General features: G+C 39.1%; 1 protein-coding gene across 5 annotated transcripts in view; it reads right to left on the bottom strand.

Moving 5' to 3' along the window:
* The window catches only part of DGKI (diacylglycerol kinase iota), a 207,125-nt gene that overhangs the window by 86,415 nt on the left and 95,817 nt on the right, over positions 1-24,893 (bottom strand). For 3 of the 5 annotated variants that reach the window (XM_077783351.1, XM_021552020.2, XM_021552016.3), the window contains exons 9-20: positions 19,218-19,292; positions 17,944-18,039; positions 15,701-15,783; positions 14,334-14,394; positions 11,188-11,301; positions 10,531-10,668; positions 9,294-9,372; positions 5,242-5,297; positions 4,298-4,360; positions 4,001-4,074; positions 2,558-2,669; positions 20-219 (exon numbers count right to left, since the gene is read on the bottom strand). In XM_077783351.1, the coding sequence (XP_077639477.1) occupies positions 20-219; positions 2,558-2,669; positions 4,001-4,074; positions 4,298-4,360; positions 5,242-5,297; positions 9,294-9,372; positions 10,531-10,668; positions 11,188-11,301; positions 14,334-14,394; positions 15,701-15,783; positions 17,944-18,039; positions 19,218-19,292 (1,151 nt within the window). Of the gene's footprint in view, positions 1-19; positions 220-2,557; positions 2,670-4,000; positions 4,075-4,297; positions 4,361-5,241; positions 5,298-9,293; positions 9,373-10,530; positions 10,669-11,187; positions 11,302-14,333; positions 14,395-15,700; positions 15,784-17,943; positions 18,040-19,217; positions 19,293-19,593; positions 19,690-24,893 lie in introns of all 5 variants that reach the window. The other 2 variants (XM_021552019.3, XM_077783350.1) reach the window with 1 other exon arrangement.

Here is a 24,893-nt window from a genome sequence, read left to right as displayed (position 1 = left end):
ATGCACATATGCAACTCACTCATTCAGCAAAGGCATGGATGTTCTCCTCTTGCTTTTCTGCACCATGTTGGCTTGGTTCCTTAAGGAGATGCGGATGAGGGAGGGAGCCAGCCGACAGGGCTCGCCGTCCACTTGCATGGGGATGGACTTGTACGTCAAAAGCGTCACCTCCCGGCACTGGTGCAAGCGCTCTCCGTGACCACCCACCTGGAGAGCAGCCTGCAAAAAACAAACAAAATACACAAACAAACAAAACACCAAGCAGGGAAAAGATAGCTCAGAACAGAGGCAGATGAGGCAGTTAACAAATCCAAAATGCCACTTTGCTGGCAGCATCCTTTACACAGTACTCCATACCTGAGCTATTCTGAAAGAGCACAATGAAAGCGTTTTCACCCCAAAACTGCACAGTAACAAGCAGACATCTAACCACGTGCATTATAGGACTCATGATATATATACACACACATGTGTACACACAAATTAATAACTGTGTTTATTCTTAAAGCTTTCTATTTGTTTTGGTCAATTTGTTTTTACAGTAACAGTCATGCTAATAATTATTTGTTCTTTAAAACAACATTCCTAATTAGATACATCTGTGAGACAGAAAAACTATTTCCCCTTCCTGAACAGAATAGTTCTTAATATGAATTAGATAAATTTTTTATTATGAAAGCTTGCACATCAAGTCAACCTCAACATTAGACAGGCTGAAAAGAGCAAGCAGAAGGACCTTGTTAAAACAATTAAATATCATGTTAAAGAATTCACTTGAAAGAAATTAAGGAAGGCAATGAGCAGATCCTTCAAGTTCTAGGCAGATGTGTTTAGGCAGAAAAGTATTTTTTAATGAATATGAGTATTATGTAACAATTAACTCTCATCTCAGATGCAGAAAAAAGATCTCATATTAATGCAATGCTAACAGAGAACAGTGCAAACACAAGTCAAGGCCTGTGCACTTAATATTATGGATCAATTGCCAATATGATCAACAATATAAGAATGCTTTTTATGAAGTAGTTCTTTCCCTTGGTTTCACAAACCCACTTAGGTACAACAAGCACATCTGAGACATACAAGGCAAGTCAGGATTATATCAACACAGTCTAGGGTTACAATCATTCTTCAGCTTCATAACCAAAGTACACCTGTAGACCCACAGTTCTCCTTTAAATAGAAACAGAAATTCAAAGGGCCCTACTTCTTAAATTCAGCCCCAACTGAAATTGTTGGTATCTTTCAAGATCTGTCTAGAGACTTCCATTGATTAGAACTGTGTTAGTGGGAAAAATGAAAAGCTCTTCTGACTGAAAACTGTGAGTTTGTACATGCTAAGGTTTTGACAGCATTTTCAAAAACATATCCTAAACTTCTCTTCACTTTTATTCCACAGCATCTACTAGGCTAATAAATAAATTTTTTCTTGTGGGTTATTTCCATAATCTACACGGCCCATTAAAAAATAAAAAAAAAAAAAGAAAGTCCAGGAGTATCCTTAACCCAGACAAACTTTGAAAGGAAAGAAGGAAAGATTGACCAAGACTGCCTGTTGCTTACTTTGAAGATTAGATTTGCTTGAATTTCTCTTTGAGGAAACAAACACCATTACAGTGGGTATTTACTGAAAGTGATATGGACTGAGGGCAGGTCACACAACTAAGGAGTTTAGCTAAAAGAGGCTTATCCATCTTTGTTTTAAACTGGGTTACACGAGACAGCAGCAACAAAGGCCTACAGGTATGGAGGTAAGTGTGAGCTATAAGAATTCGCCAGCAAGTCCACCTTCTGCTGGCCACACTAAGCCCAAGCTGCAGTGCCTTAGGTAGGCTGGTGCTAGCATGGGAATAATTGCCAACTTTGGCTGCATTTAACCACCCCCAGAAGACACTGTCACAGTGTCTCCCAGGGTATTTAAAGGAAGATTGCTTTTATGGTAACTCAGTTTAGTTCACTTTAAGGGCAGCATTGGAAGAAAGTACACTGACAAAATTGTTGGCTGAATTTCCTTTTCCTAGCAGAACAAAAAGGAGAGATAAAATTCATGCAAGAAATACCAATAGTTTTCCACAGCTATTACTAAAGTTTCACAAGATTTGTGCTGAACATATGGAAATTGTATGTCTATATAAGTTTATATAATATTTCATATTTCTATACCAGCTATACTTAAAAATAGACTTTAATACCATAGAATGAAATATATAAAAGTTAAAGAGAGAAAGGAGTGTTTATTTGATCATAGTATTATTAGTATTCCCACAGTAAAATCATGACTTTATGCTCTTATCATACTGTTCTTACTGTAAGAATCTTGCCATTTAACTTCAGAGCACTGCACATGCAAATCAGTCATATTTTGCAAGTAATACTTTTTATTATTAAATAACACTTATCAGAAAATAGCCATTTGGCTCTGCTGTTTAACAGCAGAGCTCTCTTTGGCCTTGTATGACCATGGGGAAACACATCTGTTTTTCAGTGCCAAGTCGTATTTTGCACCCTGCAGGGCTGCCCACGGAGCTCTCCAGCCCAGCAGCACCCCTGTACTCACCAGCGAGGCCATGGTGAACCCGATGACTTCGATGTAGCCATCGTCGTGACGCTGGGGCTCAAAGTCTCTGTGGTCACCAGGGTTCCCCCAGGGCATTGTGCCAGCACAATACCTACAGAGAGAGGTTTGGAGAGTGAGCTGGAGAAAGCAGCTTGCCCTGATGGGTCCTGACTACTAACCTCTTAGCCTGTTCTTTTTGTTCCCAAGATGATACAACACCCTCAGGTGTATCCACCAAAAACTTTATCAGGTTCCTCTCTGAGAGGGAAATGGGGAAACACCAGGAAACAGGCCATGGATCAGCAGCACTCCCTATTTGCTTTGATTCCTTCTGGTAAGCTGTTAAGCCATAAAGCTGTTTTACCCCTCTTTTCCCTCTCCCTGCTAGCTCAGCACAAGGAATGCAAAACATTGCATAGTTTGAGGAGGCAGGGAAACATAAGAAGCTGGAACAAATACAGCTGTGGCATTTCTCTTTTCTACCATCAAAGAATAAATGTGAAAGTGATATGAAAGTGACAGAAGAGGGAACTTCGAAGTGGTGGCACCAAGCAGAAGCTCAAAAGATTAAGTGCTTGGGACTTCCTGTGGAGCAAAGTAGGAGGTTGTTTAAAGCAATGGTCTCCAAAGTGGGATGCATGCAAGAAAAATCCACAACTGACAAGACAATTAGAGTGTATGAAGAAAAATAGTACTTTTACTTTCGATAAGAAGGCAAACATTTAAAAATTTTAATTAAGTGTTTGTTTATCTTTATGACATTCTTTCTTAATTCATATTTGTGCATGCTTTATATGGCTTGTAATACTAGAATAGCGGTACATGTATAAAATTTATAAATATGCATATATTGGGGTGGTGTTTAAAAGCTTTTGACTGATACAAATGAATAATCAAATTAAGTTCGGAGACTACTGTTCTAGAGAGCAGGAGATCAACAACTTTTGATAATTCAGCTATATTTTTATTAAGGACACTGTAACACGTTAATAACTATGACTCCTTTCAGCAGTTTGGTATTCCTTAACCGGGAAAATATTTGTCCTTCACCTCTCTCCATTTCTGTCCCCTCCTCCCCTTTTCCTTTTTTCCCCACTCTTTGATTCTAATTAAGCACAAGACCAGGTATCTGTTCCTTTACTAACTTGTTTGCAGGTTAGATGCACAGCTCTTCAAAGTGTGTTTGTTAAGCATTTCTACTGCATCAGGATAATCAGCTTTTTAAGGAATGGTTTTGCTGCACCCTGAGCTCTGATACCATTCTGTTAGCTCAGTTAACAGCATTATAAGTAGCCAGCTCTAAACAAGGTAGCCCAGAGGCTGCCTTCCTGTACATTCAAATTGATTCCTGTACATTCACCCAGCCTAGGACAAGTGGCAAGTGTCTCTTGAAAACTCTTGTTATTTTTCTTGTATAACTTCAAGAATTTGTCTTGAGCTTACCTGGGTATGTTTAAAAACACTATACACTGGAACTTCAGCTCCTGGATCTTTGGAGTCAGGTCTGTACCATCACACTACAAAGCCAAAGTGACAGAGCACAGAGAAATTGCTGAATGGAGCCACAGACAAGAGAAGTGTTGCTGCTTTGTAACAGCTTTCCCAAGATTTTCCTTGGAATGTGTTGCAAATGTCATGCTCAAAACTGAAAAGTAACAGAGCCATTAAACTCTCACCTCACTCTCTCTCCAAACCCCCACCCTCTTCCCACAATACTATGAAACAATTTCTTATACTCACCACAACTTTAACATGCTTGGATAAATCTCTTGAGCTTCTTTGCAGAAAGTCTGTAAAGGCTGCCTGCAACAGAAATCAGTGCAGGAATTGTCAACACTTCCTCTCTTTTTTTTTCCCCCCCTCAGTTCTTATCCCTCCACAGAGCTAATTACCAAAATGCCAGCCTTTGGTCAAACTTACTGTCTCAGAAAAGATTACTTAATTTTGTTGTTTTAAATTGTGATACTTCTGCTTTTGAGAGCTTAACTGAAAAAAAAAGTCCTTGGATACCCAAGTTCAGTGGTGTCCTGGACCATTAAGCACAAATTCTTGCACACATACTTGTTTTCATGTTTAAGGCACGTGGGTACAGTGGGTGTCATCATTCAGAAATACATTGTATGCCATTCATTATCAAACTGGTGTTTGCTCTCAATGGCTTTAGAATAAAGTGTTGTCCATTTGCCTCCTGGATGCACAAGCGAGTAATTATATGTGCATATTCACCCATCATTAATCACTCCAAATATCTGATTTGTGCCCTGCACTCCCCATCACCCTACATCCAAGACTGCTCCTTGAAGCTACAAAGATACAGGCCAAAACTTTGGGAATTCCTCTAGGAAAGTCAGTATCAATGCAGTTCCCAAACCCTGAAAGAAGCAGAGCTGTGCCTTGAGAAGCTTATGCGCCAGAAGCAGAGGGACCAAGATATGACCAGCACTGTGTCCAAAGGAGTGGCACTTTTCTCACCTGCTCAGCTCTGTATAACAACAGTACCAGAGGCTCTTTTCTACAGACACCTGTGTGTGGCACTGCCAGAAACAGCATGAGTGCACTTGAAATTGTAACAGGCAGAATGAAGTGACATGAGCTCCTGATGTGAGAAAGTGAGGGGGAAGATAATTAAGAAGACACTCAAGCAACTAAGCTAACATCATTCTGTGAGACAAATCTGTACTTACCCCAGCATAAAACATTTTATTTCTAAATCGGCTGTTGAATTTCTCTGGATTTGCTTCTGTGAAAGGATGAAAAAAAAAAAGTAAAATACCCTAATAAAACTAGTAGACTTCATTCTACCTTCACATTCCCTGCCAGCACTACAGTGCTTTGAGTGTATCACTCATAGAAAATATTACCATAAATATGTTTTGCATGTGTGAATCCTCCATCTGTGCCTTTCTCTGCTATCAGATTTCAAACATTGATATTGAATTCATCCCTTTTCTTGTAGAGAGTAGAAAGAGATCAAAGAGATAACAAGAACTCAATCAGTTAATTTAACGCCTCTCAGACTATTCAACTTATGATCCCTCAATAGAATTTGTAGAATTTCTGTTTCTGACAATGGAGAACAAATCTGTAAGAATTATTAGAAATTTATGGAACAATAACCCATGCTTTGAACCAGGAGTAAAGCATTAGTAAATTACAAGGTGAAACAGCCCCTAAATTCTGATGTGTTATAGAGTTACTAAGGAATAGACATTTCTACCCAAAGATTTCTGCAGGAAAAAGGGAAAAAAAAACTGATTACTTCAAAACCTATTTAGAAACCCATTTAATTTTGATTAGACTCAAAGACATGGATAATTTTAAGTTTAGTAGTAATGTACATATAATGGTTAATTGTTCTCTCTGTTAATGTAAATGTGGCAGTTTCCAATCTTGAAATTTTCAGTCTTCAACTGCCAACTGCTAAATCTTGTTATACTTCCCTGTCAGATTAAAGAGCCTTCAACTATTGGATATCTTCTCCTTGAGTAAATACTTATAGGCAGTGATTAAATTACTTCTTAACCTTCTTTTCAATAAGCTAAATGGAATTCTCTTAAGCTTCCAATATAAGGCATATTTCTCAGTAAACAGTTCATTCTTGAGCCTCATTGGAAACAGCTTTCCTTGTTTGTGGCATCTAGAGATTCCAGAAGAAGCCCTTCTGACCCTGTATTCAGTGTTAGTGCCAACTGCTCACTCTGGCTCATTGATTCTCTAGTGAAAACATCACTCCTACCAAGGCAGTCCTGGCTAAAGCATCACATAAGTGTGGACACATCTAAATTACTTCTCAAATGACCACTTAAAACAATACTTCCATACCTCTTGAAAGCCACTACATCTCACAAAATATGGGTCCATTTTGTGAGAGTGAGTTGCTTAAGGTTTCTGATTTGTTTGTTGGCCCAGTTACTATAGCTGTTGCTGTGTCACAGGTGACTCAAACTCTGTCTGAGCCACTTCTACTTCAAACAATGAATTTAACTATATAAATCAATCTCATCTCACTTATTGAGCTCACAGCTCTTTGCAGAGAGTCTCAACACCCCATGCTAAGCAGCAGAAAGCTTCTGAAGACTTAGTGCCTGTGTACATTCTCTCATGTGAGTATCTTTGATAGTTCCAAACAGCAGACACCACAGCACTGGACCTTACTTGGATTTATTCCCAGTTTAGAACAGGGAAAGGAATCTTTCTGATGTCAGGGATTCAGCAGTCCCTCAACCTACTGGTCCTACTTCTGCCAATACAGATGAACACGGGTAAGGAGGAAGGACTCTGTGATATAAAATAGAGCCTTAAGTTGATTAGAGTGTAACTGATTGTAGAAGTAAATTATTGAGTGCATAGCCAAGGCTTACTCCATCCTTGCCATTCCTAAACCATAAAAGAAGGAGAAAATAGAATGTGTTAGACTCTGTGTGCAGTGGGGAAGTTTCCTGCAAATGAACAGTCCTGCACAGCTGAGGGATCAAACAGCATGTCAGCGGGGATAAAGTAAATTGCATCTTCCATGCTCTACCAAAGCATAAGGATACCAATGGAGGAAGCTGGAAACAGCCAGTACTCAGAACACTTCTCAGAGAAGCAGAGCTAAATACATTAGACTTGGATCCAATCCTTAAGTCTCAATCTGATTAGTCAAAAGAAAACTGTAGAGGTTGCCATGGAAAAGGCCACGTTAATGTATAGGTTCCTCTAAGACACTGCAATCATTGCTTATTCTAAATAATACAGCTGACCAATATCTACTGCTTAACGTGTCCTGCTAGGCTGAGAGCTCATATCAATTTATCTTATTTTGGTTTTCAGGCATGATACTAATTTGTTTTAATGCCATATATGATTACAATAGTTCCACATAAGCAAATGTATACAGCCAATTACCGCAAGAGCACAAATGCTATAGCTATGAAAGTACTTAACATTTTGCTACCATTGCTAAGAATTTCTCTGGATTATCATCAGTGGAAAATAAGATCATAATCTGCTTTGCACTGCTTAATTCACCAAGCTTTGCATTGCTTAATTCACAGGATTCCTTGGGCTGGAAGAAGCCTTTAAAGTCCATCTAGTCCAATCCCCTGCAACGGGCAGGGACATCTTCACCTAGATCAGGTTGCTCAGAGCCTCGTTCAATCCAACTTTGAATGTTTCCAGGGATGGGGCACACACCACCTCTCTGGACTCACTGTGCCAGTGTTTTACCACCTCACTGTTAAAAACGTATTCCTTATATCTAGTCCAAATTTAGACTATTTTTGCTTAGAGCCATTATCCCTTGTCCTATTGAAACAAGTCACAATTTTTTTTACAAATCCCCTTCGAGTACCGAAAGGCTATAATAAGTATTCCCAGGAACCTTTTCTTCTGCAGGCAGAACAACCCCAATTCCACATGAAAAATAATACAACCCACACACCAGCAACAGCACCAGCAAGGCTATAAGTTTTCCTCTTCTAAAATACATAGATTTCACTTCATGTATTTTAGCATTTGAGAAGACAAGGACTACACCAGCAGTGAAGACTTGGATTACAGAAGCTCTGCTGGCCATATATTCTCAGACACACAGCTTGCTCTGCCAAGTGCTTTTTCACCCGTGTAAATTTTTAAAACCCTGGCATGTCTGGAATAACATTCATCCTTTATAGGGCTCCATAACTTCATTATTAAATAATGCCTCCATTAAATGAGAAAGTAGCCATGCATTTAATCTATACAGTATATTCACAGTCACATTAGCAATGCAGAGTGACATGCACTCATAAAAAAAGATGCATACAGCTGTCATAATTTAATTCCTGTGCCCTTTTCTGGCCCCTTATTATTATTCCTAAAGCTTGAAGCAGTCTTAAACATAATAAAATATGCATTAGCTCATTCCATCATGTATCCTGCTCTTTATTTAGCCTGGCATTAGAGTGCTTTCTTTTAATCTTGAAATGACATTCTGATAGTATGACAGTGACTATAAGAAGGCAATGTTTCAGAAAAAATACCTGCATATGAAGTTGACCATGTGAAGCTGACCTGCATATGAAGCTGACCATGGTCATTCACCATATGAATGACCAAAAGCTGAAGGCAGACACCTCAGCAAGGTTTGTTTCCACATGCACACCTGCCTAAACCATATAAATAGAGCCATTCACGTCAGTGCCAAGCTGCTCATATCAGTCTTTAAACCACAGATCAGTCTGTACAGGGTGGCAGAGCTACCACTGGCAAGGAGGCAGACAAGGTGCTATAACTGCTCAAATTCCTGACACTTCTGCAGACATTAAACCCTTTAACTTGCATAGAGACACTCTGAATCTGTGCCAAGTCCAGGGACATGGTGGTATACTGATCCATAGGTAACAGCTGTTCAGTTTGAGAACACAATTATACTCCTGTCACTTCCAGTCTTGTGGCTCTTCTCTTCCCTCCACTTCCACACTCACATCTGACATATATTTTCTCCTTTACAAGATCTAGCACTTTGTAAAGCTTCCCTTTCAGCCCTTTTCCTTCAGTACATTACAGTCTTCTTTGTACTTATTACATTTCTTAATCATGAAGTCCCTTGGAAATCCATAACACAATCATTTTTTCTTCCTCTATGTATCTTAAGGTTTTAAGGTTCCATCTTTACTTCTGATTTATAAGAACAGGATGTTAAATCCAACTCTATTTCTAATTAATAAAATCACAGACCATCCACAAGGCTAAGGAAATTAAAAGTTCCTATTACCTCTGGATTCATGGAACTCCAGTGTAACATGTGCATCAAATCCAAGACTGAAGTAATTATTGAAGACATTGAGGGGAAGCTGTAATTAGAGAATAAAGAGACATTAAACCAGCATGAATGGAACATTTCTTGACACACCAGGGTTTAACTATTTAAACTTGGGTCATCATGGAAACCTACTAAGAACAAAATAAAACATATCAGGGAAATGTAAGCAGAAGGTTGCTCTGAGGGTTAGTAATGGCTTGTGGAAAATGATCAGATGCAAGAGCTTGAAGAATACAGATAGACCTACAGTGCTTTATGAACATATGTGGGTCTTTGTCAAGAAATCAAAGGGTTCCTTATGTTGTCATTTAGATTTCCCATAAGGCTGCACCACTCAATATATCACAACACAAAGGTTTTCAAAGGTTTTGCTGGCTCTTCAAGCTCAGCATGGCAAATGAAGCTCCAGCTGTGTTCTTCTTGCTCCATATATAACCAGGAGCAATCCAAGTCCTGTCCCAGAGAAGAAGCCCCAATCCTATTGAGAGTGCAGGAGGCAGGCAGGCACACATCTGGCCTCTTCCTTGTTTCACACACCCAGCGGGCCTCTAGAGAGGCAACTGTAACATCCAATAGATAAACTGGAAATTATAACTGAGAAGAAAATGGTTCACAGAATCGGGAGGGGTTTTATTAGTTTTGTAGTATTTTCAACATCTCCAGTCCAAATGATAAATTACTATGTGATTTCCTGGCAAAAAATTTCCCATTCTTTAACTACCAAGATACACTAGTGGAGATTACATGGAGACCCACATAGAAAGACGTTAAATGCAAAAATACACTACACCTTGCTGTAAAGTGGGAAATAGTTTGTATCCCTTAGCAAATCCTAAGGAATTAAATTTTACATCCTGTTTTTAGTTTTGTCTAATTGGGGAATGCATGGCAGTGACAGGGCTGCTTTTCCTGTGACTAGCGAAAAGCAATGACCTTTCTGATAAAATGCTAGGGATTTTTTTTCCAGGATTTAATCTTTGACATAAATGTTCAATGCCAGGGTGTTTCAAACAACAAATAAATTCCTTTCGTACAACTCTGGAATCACTGACGCATGAAAAGAATCAAAAGGAGAGATGCAAATAGAAAATTTAAAAGTTGCAGAATTCCCCACCCATGCTGCTTAAAGTGTAACCCAAAGAGGTCCATAAGCATTCTGTAGCTTCCATGGGAAAAAGCAGGCTCTAACCTTACGTGCCCCATCCTCCAGCTCATCCTGGGGCAAATCAGGGTTGCGCTCAACCTGGAGATTCCAACGGTCCAGCTGGACAATGGTTCCATCCTCTACATGACACAGGATCTTAGACACTGGCTCATCTGTGTAACCCTGACAGCAGAGTGAACAGCGTATCAGCCACAGATGGTGAAAATAAATCAAGTTACCAATTACCTACAGACTTCCCTCCTTTTACACGTGCCTAAGACCCTTGATAAATTTTTGATCAAGATTTTAACGAGCTACTATTGAGGTGCACAAGTCTAGGGCAGGCAACATAAGGCCATAAGGAGAAGAATTCAAAGAATATTTGTGTTTCCTGGAATAAGCTGTAGTAAAGGATAAACAAAGTTCAAATTATGCTTAATTTAGAAGCCTGTTTACTGTTCTTGTCATCTGGCCTGAAATACAAGATATATATATGTACACTTTGATGTTGTGATGCGACAACATCATTAATAATGCAAAATCCCAGACTGCAAAATGAAGCAAACCATTCTGCCAGAGTGAAACAGACCTTGGACATAGCCGTGCCTGCTATTGTAGCCAAAAGGAAATTCCACCCCACACAACTAAATCTGAGCAGCAAGTTGAGAACCCCCACATAAAGGTACCCCAGCCAGTCCTTACCCCACCCCAGTTGAGGGTGCGGGCAAGGTCATTCCCAGTGCCAAGTGGAAGGACAGCCACAGGAGGTGGGGGGCTGAGTTGCAGCTCATCGAGGATGGACAGGATCCAACCCACCTATAAAAAGGAAAAGTAAGAGAACCTTCAGGAATATTATGGGGAAGAATATATACTTTGATCATATCATATTCTTTTTTACAAAGACCAAATAAAAGAAATCTAAACATGAATGAAGAATAATATGGACAATTCAAGGTAATTTTTTTTTAATTACCATTATGTCAAAAGAAAGTCAACCTTTGACAAACACCTATGAAAGAAAATGAGAGACACATTAAAAACAGTATGGTGTCTCAGAACTTGTCCTGCCAAGCATGAACTTGCTCACAAGTCTCCCTCTCCCATAGAAGAGACCTTAGTGCTAAATTAGTTTACTCAGTACAAGGCATTATATTCTTATATATACACAATATACAGCTATACACACACATACATATATCTAATAAAAGAATAAAAGACTAGACTAAAAGGTAAACTACAAATCAGGGTTGGAGGCTTTGGATTGGAACAATGAATCTGTCTGTTTTGTATCCTAAGCTATTAGTTATTTCAGAGAGCTATTTCTTCTATATTTCTTCTGGACTACATAAAGCTTTCAGATAGAAATCTAGCCAGAAGGAACAAATTACTGTAAATTGTTTTGTTTTCATTAAATGGTAATTTTCAAAGGGGAGAAAGAATAATTGCTAAAGATGTTATCAAACTTTTGGTGACTGAAATTCTTGCTGCAAAACAAAGGACTCTTCCTTAAACTACTTGTTACTTAAAAAAAAAAAAAAAAGTGAAGAACCTCTGCTGCATTTTTAGATAAAGAATTAATAAAAATTAACAAAAGATTTTTTTTTCTGTTGCCAGTTTTCAAAGATCCAGTTTCTACTGCAAATGTGAACTTTTAAATAGGACAGAAAACCTAAATCCTGACTACAGATGGACTGAATTTTTCTTGCCCCAATTAATATAACTGTGATTTCAAAGATATTCTCAATCCAAATCAGGGTAGCTTCACAAAAGACGCCCAGCATAACATGGCCATCAGGAAAAATAGCTTGAGTTTGCAGGACTGCAGAGGAGGTGGCCTGATAAATGCAGAAACCATGATGCTATTTAGTATTCTAGGCTATTTCTTTCTCCAAGTCTCTTCAAAATAAATTTAATTTTGCACAAATGGCATTTATCAGACAGCTACTTATGATAACCAATTGTCCAATTATTAAAGCATTCATCTGGGATGTGATCCCCTACTTGAGTTCATTGTCTGACAACAGCCATCTCAAGTACTTACAATTCTCATGACCTTGGATGTCACCAAAAATACTGAGGCCTTTAAAGGGATTTTCAAAGGTAAGTAATCCTCTCTTTTTCAAAATATCTATATTTCTGCACTGATAACAGGAGACAAAATAAAAAGTCAAGATAACATCATTAGGGCCAGGACTTCTTAAAGAAGTTGGTCATTGTCATTGCCACTGACTTAATCCACATATCTGTGCTTCAGCCTCCCACTGCTACAGGTGACATCAAAATACCCACCACTTTTGTAAATGCTTTTAACTGATGAACAAATTTCAATTTATAAGCACAACATTGCTATTTAACCTGAGGTCACTTTTAAACCTTGTACATCAGTTGCACAATCCAGGATGACACATGCTATTATTTCCCTGTAAACAGAAAGCTTCTGACTACTTTGCAAAGCTTTCCAATTCTGCCTGAAGTGACAATGGAAAAGTTACTATAAGTTCTGATTCACCTCAATAATGAGAGGTAACATCTGGTCTCACTGCATATTCATTAAGTCCATTTGAGCCAGATTTTTCATTTCTAGATGTAATGGCTTTGGGAATAACTAAATATTAATTTGTTTCAAACTGAGCAGCAGCAGAGGTAATAGTGGAGTGCTACTCATACTAATGAGAAGGTGCTGCCACCTCTCGCACAGTTCAGCAAAGGGAAATAGGAAGGTCTGATTCAATGTAGCTATATTCTTCTCTTTTAATATCTTAATGATAATTTTTCCCCTTCCTCAGATGGGAAAGAAAACAGATGGAAACTTTTTTTCAGCTTTTTTTTTTTTCAGCTTTTTCTCAGCTGATGCCTCCTGCTAAAGGTCTGCCTTTCATGTTTCTTAAGGAAAGTTCATCATTCAGCAGCAGTCACGTCTTGTTTTCCCATGTACCAGCAAGGCAGTGGTCTTATCACTGATTGTTTTCTTCATTCTTGCAAGGGAAGCATTGATATTAATAACCCTACCCCTGGGGTTTTAAAATAACCCACAGAAGCTAGAAAAATTCCCCCAGAAATTCAAGCCATAGTGAATTAAGAGAGGGGATTCAGCTCTCTCAAAATAAACCAACCACCTCTCCAAGCCCTAAATCTAAATAGATACGTGTTGTCCAATCACTGCTTCTTGTGAGTAGCAATGCATTTTCCTTACCATACTTACAGCTAAAATTACCATCAAATATATGTTGAGGAACTGAGGCCCCTAGAGATTAAAGGTCAGTTTTTCAAGTGTATGTAGCACTCAGTGGCACAGGCTGGGATTTAAAATATTTTGAAGTACTGGAAAGAGAATGCAGTTATAATAACTCCATTACCACTCCTGACCTTCAGTCCATGAGCTGAAGAGTTTTTCTCCAAATGAAGGTGCACAAATCCTTTCAAGACCTGACCCCATTCACTAATCTATGAACACAGAAATTGTGTTGTAAAGTACTGAACCTGGATCTGCCAGGACCTAGCAGGAAGGAGCAGAAATTAAGTTTTAATGGCTTCCAGACACTAGGTTCACCTTCTAGACCCTCAGATCTAATGTATAGTGTGAGAGACCAGCAAAGTTGTCTTTAACCCTTTTAAGTTGCACAAAAACTTTATGCATAAAGGAAAGAGGGCTTTGGACATGAGAATCTGGCCCCATATATTCACAGGGCAGATGACACAGAAAATTGAAAAATACATATTAGATTTCACAAGTGTAAGATGTGTTGTCTCTCTGCCTCTGCAGGCAGGGTGAGGTGGGAAACCCACCACTGTGAGGAGTTTAATCACTTGGCCAAAGACCATGGCACTGCCAAGTCCCTGCCACCTACCGTCCCATCCCCACCGCATGCCAGGATCCGCAGGTTCGGCACTTTTCTGTACAGCTCCAGCCTGCCCAGGGAGGGAAAGGGGGAAAAAAGGAAAAAATGTAACAGTAATGCAGACATTTTTAATGCATTTTGCTGAGTGACAGTGTAACCAACACTTAGTGCACTTTCAAATATTAATTACTAAGAATGTGAGTAGAGGTGGAAATGTGAAACCACAAGGATGTGAGGCAAGGCCTTCCTCCATGTCAGGCAGCACCTCCTGACAAGTGTTTGATCAGTTTAGCATCTTCCCAGATTTTCATATTCCCTCTAGGGAGGTCAAAATTTTTCATTTTTCCCTTACCCTAAAGCAAACAAATTTAAACACTGAGATTTTAAAACAATATTTAATGTTCTTCATCATGACTTGTTGAGCTACCATTTCTCAGTCTTGTATAATGTGACAGCTTCTTCAACTAGTGACTGTATTTTAACACCACAGAAGGCAAGAATATGTAATAGAGTCTTTCTCTGAATATGTGATCTAAATATCAACAGGAGAGACCAAAAAAAGCACCCACTGAAGTCCTGCTCCTTCTGCTGCAACCCAGAAATCCATAATGAAATGTTTTCTAGCAAAGGGGGAGACATTCACATGTAGAGAGCTGAGTGACCAGAGCACCTAACCCTCCCTTTTCCCATTATACAGCTCTGAAAAATGTATGTCTAACTTAAAGCTTCTAAACATCATGAGAGAACAGCAGTGCATGTGTTTCTGCAGGAAACACTTGGACTGTTCTTCTACAGGAAAATATTTGATTTTACATTATTACAGTAAAATATTTATAGTAATAATATTTACAAAAACATACAAAACATATTTACAAAATGTGAAAGTAGTTCTGAACACATGGTTAAGCAAAGCCAGTATCCCCATGTCCAATACCACAGAAGGATGGTTTCTCAGCCCTTGGCAGCAACAATCAGCCCTTTAAAGAGACGTACTCTCTCTCTTGGAAGAGGTTTGCTCTTCAGTTATTGTCTGGCTAAGCTGAGTTAGCTACTCAATGAGCAGGGACAGTTGTACAGGGCTGTCATGGGGCAGTCTGGAGGCAGTCTCACCCCTCTGGAACGCTCATTCATTAGGGAATGGTCAGGCATTGGGATCCTTGGCAAGCCTGGGAGCCATCTGGACCCAGCTCTGTCTGGACACAGGGGCAGCTCCTGAACTCTTCTCACAAAAGCCCCCACTCCAGCCCTTCCCCCTGCTACCAAAACCTGGATATGCAAACCTCACACAGTCAGTTATTCAGCCAAGCTAGATCTTTTCCTGTTTTCCTGACCAGACCAGAAACAGGGCGAACAGCAATGAAGGCTCCTGTACTTACGCATCTCTCGGCCCTTCCTGAGAGAGGTCAAAGACCTGGCGTGGATTCAAATACCACATAAACATTTGGAGAACCTTGGTGCCCTGGCAAGAGAGAAAAATCAAAGGAAGGGAAGTCATGAGCAGTTTAATGGTTATTGGAAATAATAGCATGCATTATTCACTGTATTTCAACTGTTTTTCTTTTTTTCTGTGCTTTGTAAAGCCAACATAAAACAAGAAGACAAACTAGAAAGTGGCATAGCAAATGATTGCTCTGGGGAATAGCAATCCAGGACGAGGTGCACATGCAGGCATATAGACCAATTTCAACAACACAGATCACAAATGGTCCATTAGAACAGGCAGTTGGGGTCAGACCAAAGGTTCCTCTCCCACAGCAACCTGTTCTCCTGCTTCTCTCCACCTGCAACAAGAAATCTCTGTTATCCCACCTCACCCTTAGCTATCCATGACAGCAAGAAGTTGAACAAGGTTGTAGCCAATGTCTTCATCACATTGAATAGTGTGCTGCCCAATGTCCAAGCAATGACAGTGCTCTGGCCTCCACCATCACCATGATCATCATTCATAATTGCAATCTCTGCCATCTAATGAAGCAGGAGTCAAGGCCTTTGTGGGGTACAGCTGCCCCAGTGGTCCCTCACTTTATGCAGTGTGGCCCAGCCCATCACCTAAAGGTATAATTTCCATTTAATTGAACTCTGAGATTCATATTCCCACTTAAATCCCATCCTTCATGTTCTGCCCAGACTCAAAGTGACAGGATCTCTTACTAGTAGAGAGCTAAGAACTGTAACTGTAGAGTTCGTACTCTAATTCAAGAATGCCTTTCAGACATGGCCTGAGGGTACACATCAGGAATTTTCCATAAGGAATCAGCTCTCCCTTCCTAGGAATGGCTCATCTGCCTGACACCTTTCTTGAAGTAAAGAACTGTGGCAGCAGCTCTCCTGCCACAGAGAGCAGCACACAACTTTCCCAGTCATTGTCCTGAGGAAGACTGTGAGAAGATCAGGGAAAAGAATGATAAAAAATTCTTATCTTCACTTGCTGCACCTGTTGTGAACATGTGGAATGTGTTATGGAGATTTGTTTACCAAAGAGTGGTTCCTTAATTGGCCAATGGGGATGGTGTTTGGATTGAAGGACCAGTTGGGTCCACCTGTATCATGACTGTAAGGGTGATGGGTTTCTTAATAAGCATAGTATAGTAAAGTGATTGATCAGCCTTCTGAGAAGCATGGAGTCAATGCCAATTATTACCCTGCTTGGGCCTGTGGTCACAAAGAACCAAGAAAGCAGTCATAGTACCTAGGAGAAGGTATATGAAGAGAGAAAAATAAATGAAATATTTGCCATAAGTATTCTTCCAGTCTCAGCTGTTTGCAATTCAGAGAACTCTTGAACCAGAGGGAGGTACAGGGCTTGACAGACTTCATTTCCAAATATCTCCTCCAGCCTGTGTAAATGTTTAGCATCCACAACTTCCTAATGCAAGGAGTTTTTCATTGAACTACAGGCTGTGAGAAGAACCAGCATTTTCCTTTTGTTTTCAATCAGTCTAAACAGGTTCATTTGATATCCTCTCTAATTCTAACAGAGGAGAAAATGAGCAGTACCTATACTGCTCTCCATGCTCTGTAGGCCCCTGCTGTATCAATCTTTTCTATTACAAGGCCCTATTTATTGAAAGGCACTCAGATTCTTTGATAGTCAAAAAGTGGCAGAACCAGGAAAATATTCACTTGTTAAAGTATTCATTCCGAGAACCCCAAGGAAGAAGTCAGCTGCATTTTAGTCACTGAAACTTGGTGTTTGTGGTACAGTACAAGACCACTAATGATTTTTTTTAGATGCCATAGAAATATGTCATTTCACATTCAGTAATTTCAACAGCCTTTCCTAGCAAAGCTAAACCACTTTTTGGATAAAGTCTAAAAGCTTCCCTGGAAACCAGATTTTCTGTGGAAAGATGAAATCTTCTGAAAACCTCCAAACTTTTATTTTAGATTCCTTTCAAGAATCTGAAGACAGGAGTACAACCCCTCAAAATACGCAAGTATCCATTCCAATCATCCAACACTACTGAAGCACAAAGGTCATTCCACAGCAAGGACCCCTTCTAAGGAAGGTCTTCAGGCTTCTTCAGGCATAGAGTCCTTTCTGACTGGCCAAGAAATAGAGTAATTTGCATAAACATTAAACTTAATTTTGCAATCCAGACCCAGCTGATACTCTTACCTGATTCCCTCCACTTTTAGGATTGACAAAAACCAGCAGTGGCTTCATGAGTGGAGAGGAGATAGGTTTTATCACAAAAGGCCGCCCTTTGTTATCCTGAGAAACAGAAGCAAGAAACAGCTTTAGTACAAGTGATGTAAGTTTCTTTGGCAGAGCACACACAGAAGACCCAACCTAGCTCTGGCAAAACTACCTCAGGTACTGGAAATACTAAAGCCAATGTCAATGTGGAGCCCAGCTGAGAGTAATTTATCCAACTGAGACAACAGAATAAAATAAGAGGGGGGAAATAGCATTTCAGGGTAGCTTACAACTGTTTAAAAATTCATTCAAGATTATTTCTGACCCTATTCCCCACAATTAGTCACACAATACTAATAACGTGTCAGAGACAGTGTTATTTCTAACACAGATTTTCCAAAGGAAAACAGAATCACAACAGTTACTTATTCCATTAATTTCATCTAACAGACAAGTTGCATAAATAGTTATTTGCAGATAATCAAATTCTTGGTCTTGCTGCTTTCCCACCTTTGAACAAATGCCACAGATCCAACATGACACATCAATGAGAAAACTATTTGCCTCCCTACTCCCTAGCCCTTGCAGGACACCCCAGAGTCCAGTAATGAGGACACTGTCCTGGACTTTTACAGACACAGATTCCAGTTTCTGGTCTGCAAGAAATGCAAGAAAGGATGTGAAAGCTTTGGCTATGCAGGGGTGAGTCTCCCTCCATCTCTCCCATGAGGCTGTTTGTCTATATAATTAATTTACTGGAAGGATATGGAAGCAAGGTCTTCTATAGACACATTGTAAATAAACCAATAGATCAATAAACTGTTTTCTCTCTCCGTGGTCCAATTTTAATATGAGGTCCTCTGAAGATGACATCCTAAAATGGATCACATCTGGATCACAGCCTTGCATCAGTGGGTTTCATAACCCCAGTTTCACACCCCTGTTCTACTTAGTGGAAACAAAGGATGTGAGCTGAGTATCTTACATTCCAAGGGAACACTCTCACTAGGGTGCTGGTCTTTCTGGAGTACAGTACATTGTTTCTTGAAAAAATCAACTCAGAAAATAAAACTTTTCGTATGAATTTCATCTCTTTTAACAGCATATTCAATATCATGGAATTTCCCAGGGGAAAAATATATTAAACACTTCAGTGGAAAAAAAAGGAAAAAAAAAAAGTCTAAAAACTTCTAAGTCTGTGTTTAGACATTTAAACAAAAGGAGCATGATTTCCAAAGCACAGGAATACCTACTTCATTTCCTCTTTTGCTGGCTTTTCTTTTAAAGGACGTTCTCTTCTTTCGCCGTGTTGAAGCCTTTAAGGAGTTCTACATCCAAAGAATAAAGAATACATGCAAAGCAAAACAAAATTTAGAAGACAGGCCCAGACAGAGCCCCTTTACGAAGCTCTTCCATGCATGTCCACTTGGAGAATGATAAGAGTATCTGGCACATGCTCGAGATTTAAATTACATGCGCTGCATGCTTTACACTTCCACACCACCGTTTATGGAGAAAGCCACACACGGAGACCAGACTGGTGCTTTGGAACCGGAAACTTTCCCACGCTGTGAGGGGGGAGAAAAGATCAGATGCTCCCATAGACTCACATAACACCACATGTTGTACCTGCCAACCCTCCCAAAAGGGGTAGGAGACGCCCGTTTCCCCTTCGGGGCTCCAGTCTCCTGCCCAATCAGGCTCGTCTCCTGGTATGGAGACCACCTGTATAAAGATGTAATAAAAAAACATGATAAATAAGGTATTTTTCATGTTTTTTTGTTTGCTTTTTTTTTTTTTAAGGAAAGAAAACAACAAGTTTTAGCTCTGGCAACCATTATGACTCAACATAACGTAGGCCACCATGGCATATGATGCTGGCACTGTAGGGTCAGTTCCAGCCTATCAAGAAACTTGTGTGATCATCTGCTAAGGAACAAACTGAATTGCTAATTTTTAAGGATTTAATAAGGTGTTTGTGGGGCGATTTTTTTTTTTTTGTTGTGTTTTTAAATAATAACACCACTTAACTACACAACTACACAGGAAAAAAAAAGGTACAAGTGCTTGTATTTTTGCAGAACCTATTAAAATAGAACTTATGTTAAGGTATTCTCCAGGCAGATGACAGTCTGCTCAGTAACATGGAGCAAAAAGGTGTTCTGGTGTGATAAGAACAGTCCAAAAAAAAAAGAAATTTTATTTTTTATTTATTTTAATTCACTAATTGAAGTTATACCTGCAGGAAACCCTAACCATTTCCATAATGGAAATTTTGTCTTATACTAAATACTCCAAATATTTTTGCAGTAATTCAAATTCTAGTCTAACCATCGCCAGGAAATAAAGTAGCATGAAGAATTAGAGGAAAGTTCATTGATTTTTTTTTTTTGTCCTGGATATAAGAGGGAAAGTAAGATTCATTCAGCTCATTTAAAAGTTCTTTTCTGCCCTGACCTTGATCAGATGTGTACCAATAATGAAAGTCAACAAGCAGAGATCATCCAATCTGTAAAAAGTGATGGTTATTCTTAATCCTACTCACTATCCAGCATCAACAGGAATCGCTACTAACTTTTGTTTAATACACATCAACCACTTTCAGAATTTCAAGATTTGAATATGACACGCCAGATACACAAGTTAATGCTTCCACATATCTGAGAAGAAAAACTATCTAAGAGCTATCTAACCGAAATGCCTAAAGGCATTGTCCTCTATCACATAGACTAAGAGAAGCCTGCCATAGAGCACAAGATCCCAAGCCCCCAGCATTTCTGGGGAAGGAAATAGTCTTTTCTTACTGAAAATACTGAAGACAAGGCAGCTCTGTAGAGCAATAACAGGAATTTGCTCTTTTAGACCGTATTTTGAGAATCCACCTAAAGAAGTGTTCATATGTCCATCATCTTCTCTACTCTGATACAAAGTGATCTTGAAAGCACAATAAACCATAAAGAATGCACTGATTGCCAAGTGTATCAGCAATCCCATCTGCATGTTCTAGTGCTGCCCTACCTCAGGAGTCACATTGACTGCAGGCAAAGGTCTTGATGTCAACAGAAAGATATGGGGGCATTACATTCAAAGCTGCCTCCCATGGGGGCCTTAGCCCACTTCCTCAGGCATTCTCTGCAGGATTCTCCCTGGATTTGTGCAAAACACAGGTCAGAGAGAGGATATCTAGTCTATCCACACTCTTGTTAGTGTGCTGAAAGCTCACACACATACCAAGGATAAAGACAGTTCAGTAAAACTCTGACTAATTATAAAAGAATAATTTAAAGAATGTTTAAATGTACCTAACAGTGGGTTGGGGAAAGGCATACAGCTATATCAAAGAAATAGTTTAAGGCTAAGCCTCCATTCATGATTATAACCATTTTCATTTCCATACTCAAAAAGGCACTAAATGCTGCATCTCTACAATGTTATTTCACCTCTTTTTTCTTTTTTTTTTTTTCAAACATGCCTTCACCTACAGTGTTAACAGAACCTAAAGTTTTGCTACAGTAATTGCAACCACGTGTCCATAGCAGATGAACTGCAAAAAGCTGCTTAAACATAGGCAGGGTTTTTTGCAAACATGCAGCAGAGTAACAGCCAAAGAGTATCAGCAGTCTTTGCACACTGAAGTGAAGACATGGATATGTAATATCTTGTTCACAGAACAAGGTAATGAGTGTTTTGTAAACATAAAATGGTATTCAGCAAGGTACCTGATAGCAAAGCATACCTTTAAATGGGCACAATAAGTAAATCCTAACTTCCCTCTAAAGAGGAAACCTCTCCTTTGTGGATGTCAGTTTGTCCATCTTCAAAAAGAGATTTTTCATATTGTTGAATGGTCAGTATAGCTCTCAGAAAGCTTAGGGAGGTGAACAGAGGAATTGAAGTCCTTCTTGTATGGTGTTGGATGGTGTGAAGGCCATGGACTACCTCAGACAAACCCAATGAAACCTTTCAACCTTTTCCTTCACAACATTTCATCCTCAGTTTTAAAAGGCTTTTAGCACACTGATTTACAAATTACTTTAACAATGAACAGCATGTGGGAAGGTCAATCTTGACCATCTTCTGGTTCTTCTCAAACCACTATCAGACAAGCCAGCTGCACTCAGCAATCAAGGAAATAAAGAAATAAGCCCGGAAATGTAAGTATTCACTAGAACGAGTTCACAGTCCTCAAAGGAGGAGAAGAAAACACCAAGTTTACTCACCTTGAACAGAAAAACCTTGGAATTTTACAGTTACTGCCTTTGTCTTCCCAAACAGAAGACAGATTAAATCAGCAAATCCATCAGTCAGATCCTCTTATCATTTACTTTTCTCCCACAAAACAAGCATATGGCAAGTCCACTGCGACAGCTAACACCCCTTTGGCTACCAAACCTCACCTATATCAAAATACCACCAGTCAGCAAGGGTGACCTGTTGTTTTGAACCCCAGGAAAACAAAGTTGGTATCAAAGCACTGCTAACAATACAGAAATCAGTAGAAAAGTTACAGAAAGTGGCTCACATTACAGATAACATGGAAGAGGTATTGGGAGTTTCCCATTCATGTAAGGAGGTCACTACACATTGGGCTACCACCAATTCCAAAACTGTTTGAACCATTCTGAATATTCTTCATCTTGAAATCAGTTGCTTACAAGAAGCAAAAGCTTCCCATTGAGACCACAGATTGTCAGCATAAATTTGTTTTTAAACAATTAAACTGATGCTTCACTAGCACAACATTGTTGGTAATGAAACAGTTTGATCTTTGTGCAAGCCTAATATTTGAAAGGTGGTGACCCATGTTGTACAAAATAAGCATGGAAAACCATTTTTGTGGCAGTCAAAAAATAAAAAATTGTAAAACAGGGCAAGGTTTTGCTATAAAATGCCATCTTATTTACTTAAAAGAAACCACAAACAAACAGGATGCAGGCACCATTAAAATCAATTTTATATGAGCAGAGAATTCAGTTCAGGCGTTGTCTGTGACCAATGTAAGTAGTTAATTAGAGCTGAGGAAATATTTTATACCCAAAAATCTTTTAGCTATATTTATTCTGACTGTGGAATATGTGAAAAACAGATTGTTGGTTACACATTCATTTTTTTAAATGTGAAATTACAACAATTTGTAAATACTGTGTTTGCACTCTCTGGATCAAGTGATGTGAATATTTCATAGTGTTTACTAAACATTTCTATAGGGTGAAGAGAGTCATAATACATAGAAGTAGAACTGGCCAGAAACAGCAGGAGAGGAAAAATATCTCCTAAGAAAGTAATAAATAAGAAAACAAGACTTATGCCAAAAAATCTGAAAACACATCCAAAAGATGAATCATTATTTTCTAAAGTAATAAGGATGCATTTCCCATAACTCCAATGGGTGCTGTTAGGAAGTCTCATGCACCCATTGTCTGTCTTAAATAAAATTTTGATCTATTTAATGCTCCAGTTACTCAAGATAAGGTTTTGCATGCTACTGACCATGAATTTCAAGGACTGCAGATGTGCTTACAAGTTAATAATCAAGTACTTTTTCTGCACTCATGACTCAGGTACACAAAGCTAACAACTACTTTCTTTTGGCTTAACATTCCAAGCCTTTATTTAAAATATTTTTCCCATAAATTATAATTACCTAGATTAGATTTATTTTTTAATTTGAAGTTTAAAAAAAAATAAAGAAAAGAATGCAAATTATCTACAAATATTATAAGGAAGATATCCTGCTTTGGGCAAAAGCCAAAACATGTCAGGGTTTGTTGGGGTTTTTTAACTAAAAATTAGATAAAATAAAATTAAAAGGATTGAAGAAAAACTTATTTTCATAAGGTTAAACATGGATACATCTGTCAAATACCATACAGTTGCTGAAAATTAGCTAAGGATATTAAGTACCTGCCAAGGACTCAAACATTCTTCAACAAAAGAGAAAAAAGTATTTCTCTAGAGAAGACTGAACAAAACAGAGAAAGAAGAGCGTGGGGGAAAATCTACAAATGGCAAAAAGCCTTTCTTCTCAGAGTGTAGGTGGCTAGGAATCTTACTATGCTCTCTCTTGACCTACAGGAGAAACAGAGGCCTCTTTGTTTGACTTTTTGCTAACTCTACCCTTATATTTCCCCTTCCCTCTGCACCTTGTCTTGAAGAACCAGCTTCCTACTCATGCCCAAATCCGTCACATCCCTAAGCTGGAACTAAAGGCAGTGGCACAATTTAGGCCTCTGGCCTTTTTCTGGTTTCATGGACTACTTTTGTCTTAGTGCCTTGGCTACAGCCTGAACTGCTCAGCTGCTCCTTGACAGCCAGGAGGCAGAGTCAAAAAGCCCAGGTCACATCCCAAGGACGGACTGAAATAAAGAATATTATTCTGAAATACAAATTTAACCAGCATTTCTGACTCCTTGATATGTTCAGTGTTTGCTTCTTTCAGCTCAACTTGGAATAAAAACAAACTTTCAAAGAAAAAGTTATTCTTGCAGATGCGAACCCTCTTTTATTTTTTGGCCAGCTCTCTTTTGGGTATTTTTTTCCCCTGTTGTGTTCAGCAGTGAATTACCCACTCCAAGACCTACCACACCCATCACAAGTTATGTGCTGCTCAATCAGCGGGTGGGTTTGTTTACTGCTGACTGTGCAAGCACTGGTGTAAGACCTGATTCTTTACACATCCATTAAAGGCAAATTCAGAGGGATGCCAGTCCAGACACAGCCAGTTCTTACTGAAGTTCAAGTGGATGTTTGTGAACTTTTTCCCTTTATTTTCTCAGCTCTATTTAATGAAACATGCCTACCACACAGGGGATGTCTTGCAGTATGCTTGCTGAACTCACAGTTACAGGAACAACTCTGAGCTGAATGAGCTCAGAACAAGTCATGTTTGCTGCTAATCATCCCAAACAGGGAAATTTACTGAAGGACTT

This window comes from Lonchura striata, chromosome 5, assembly GCF_046129695.1.
Source record: "Lonchura striata isolate bLonStr1 chromosome 5, bLonStr1.mat, whole genome shotgun sequence".
In the NCBI taxonomy this organism is placed as follows: Eukaryota; Metazoa; Chordata; class Aves; order Passeriformes; family Estrildidae; genus Lonchura; species Lonchura striata.
Note: the sequence above shows the minus strand (reverse complement) of the source record. Positions and strands in the feature narration are given on the sequence as shown.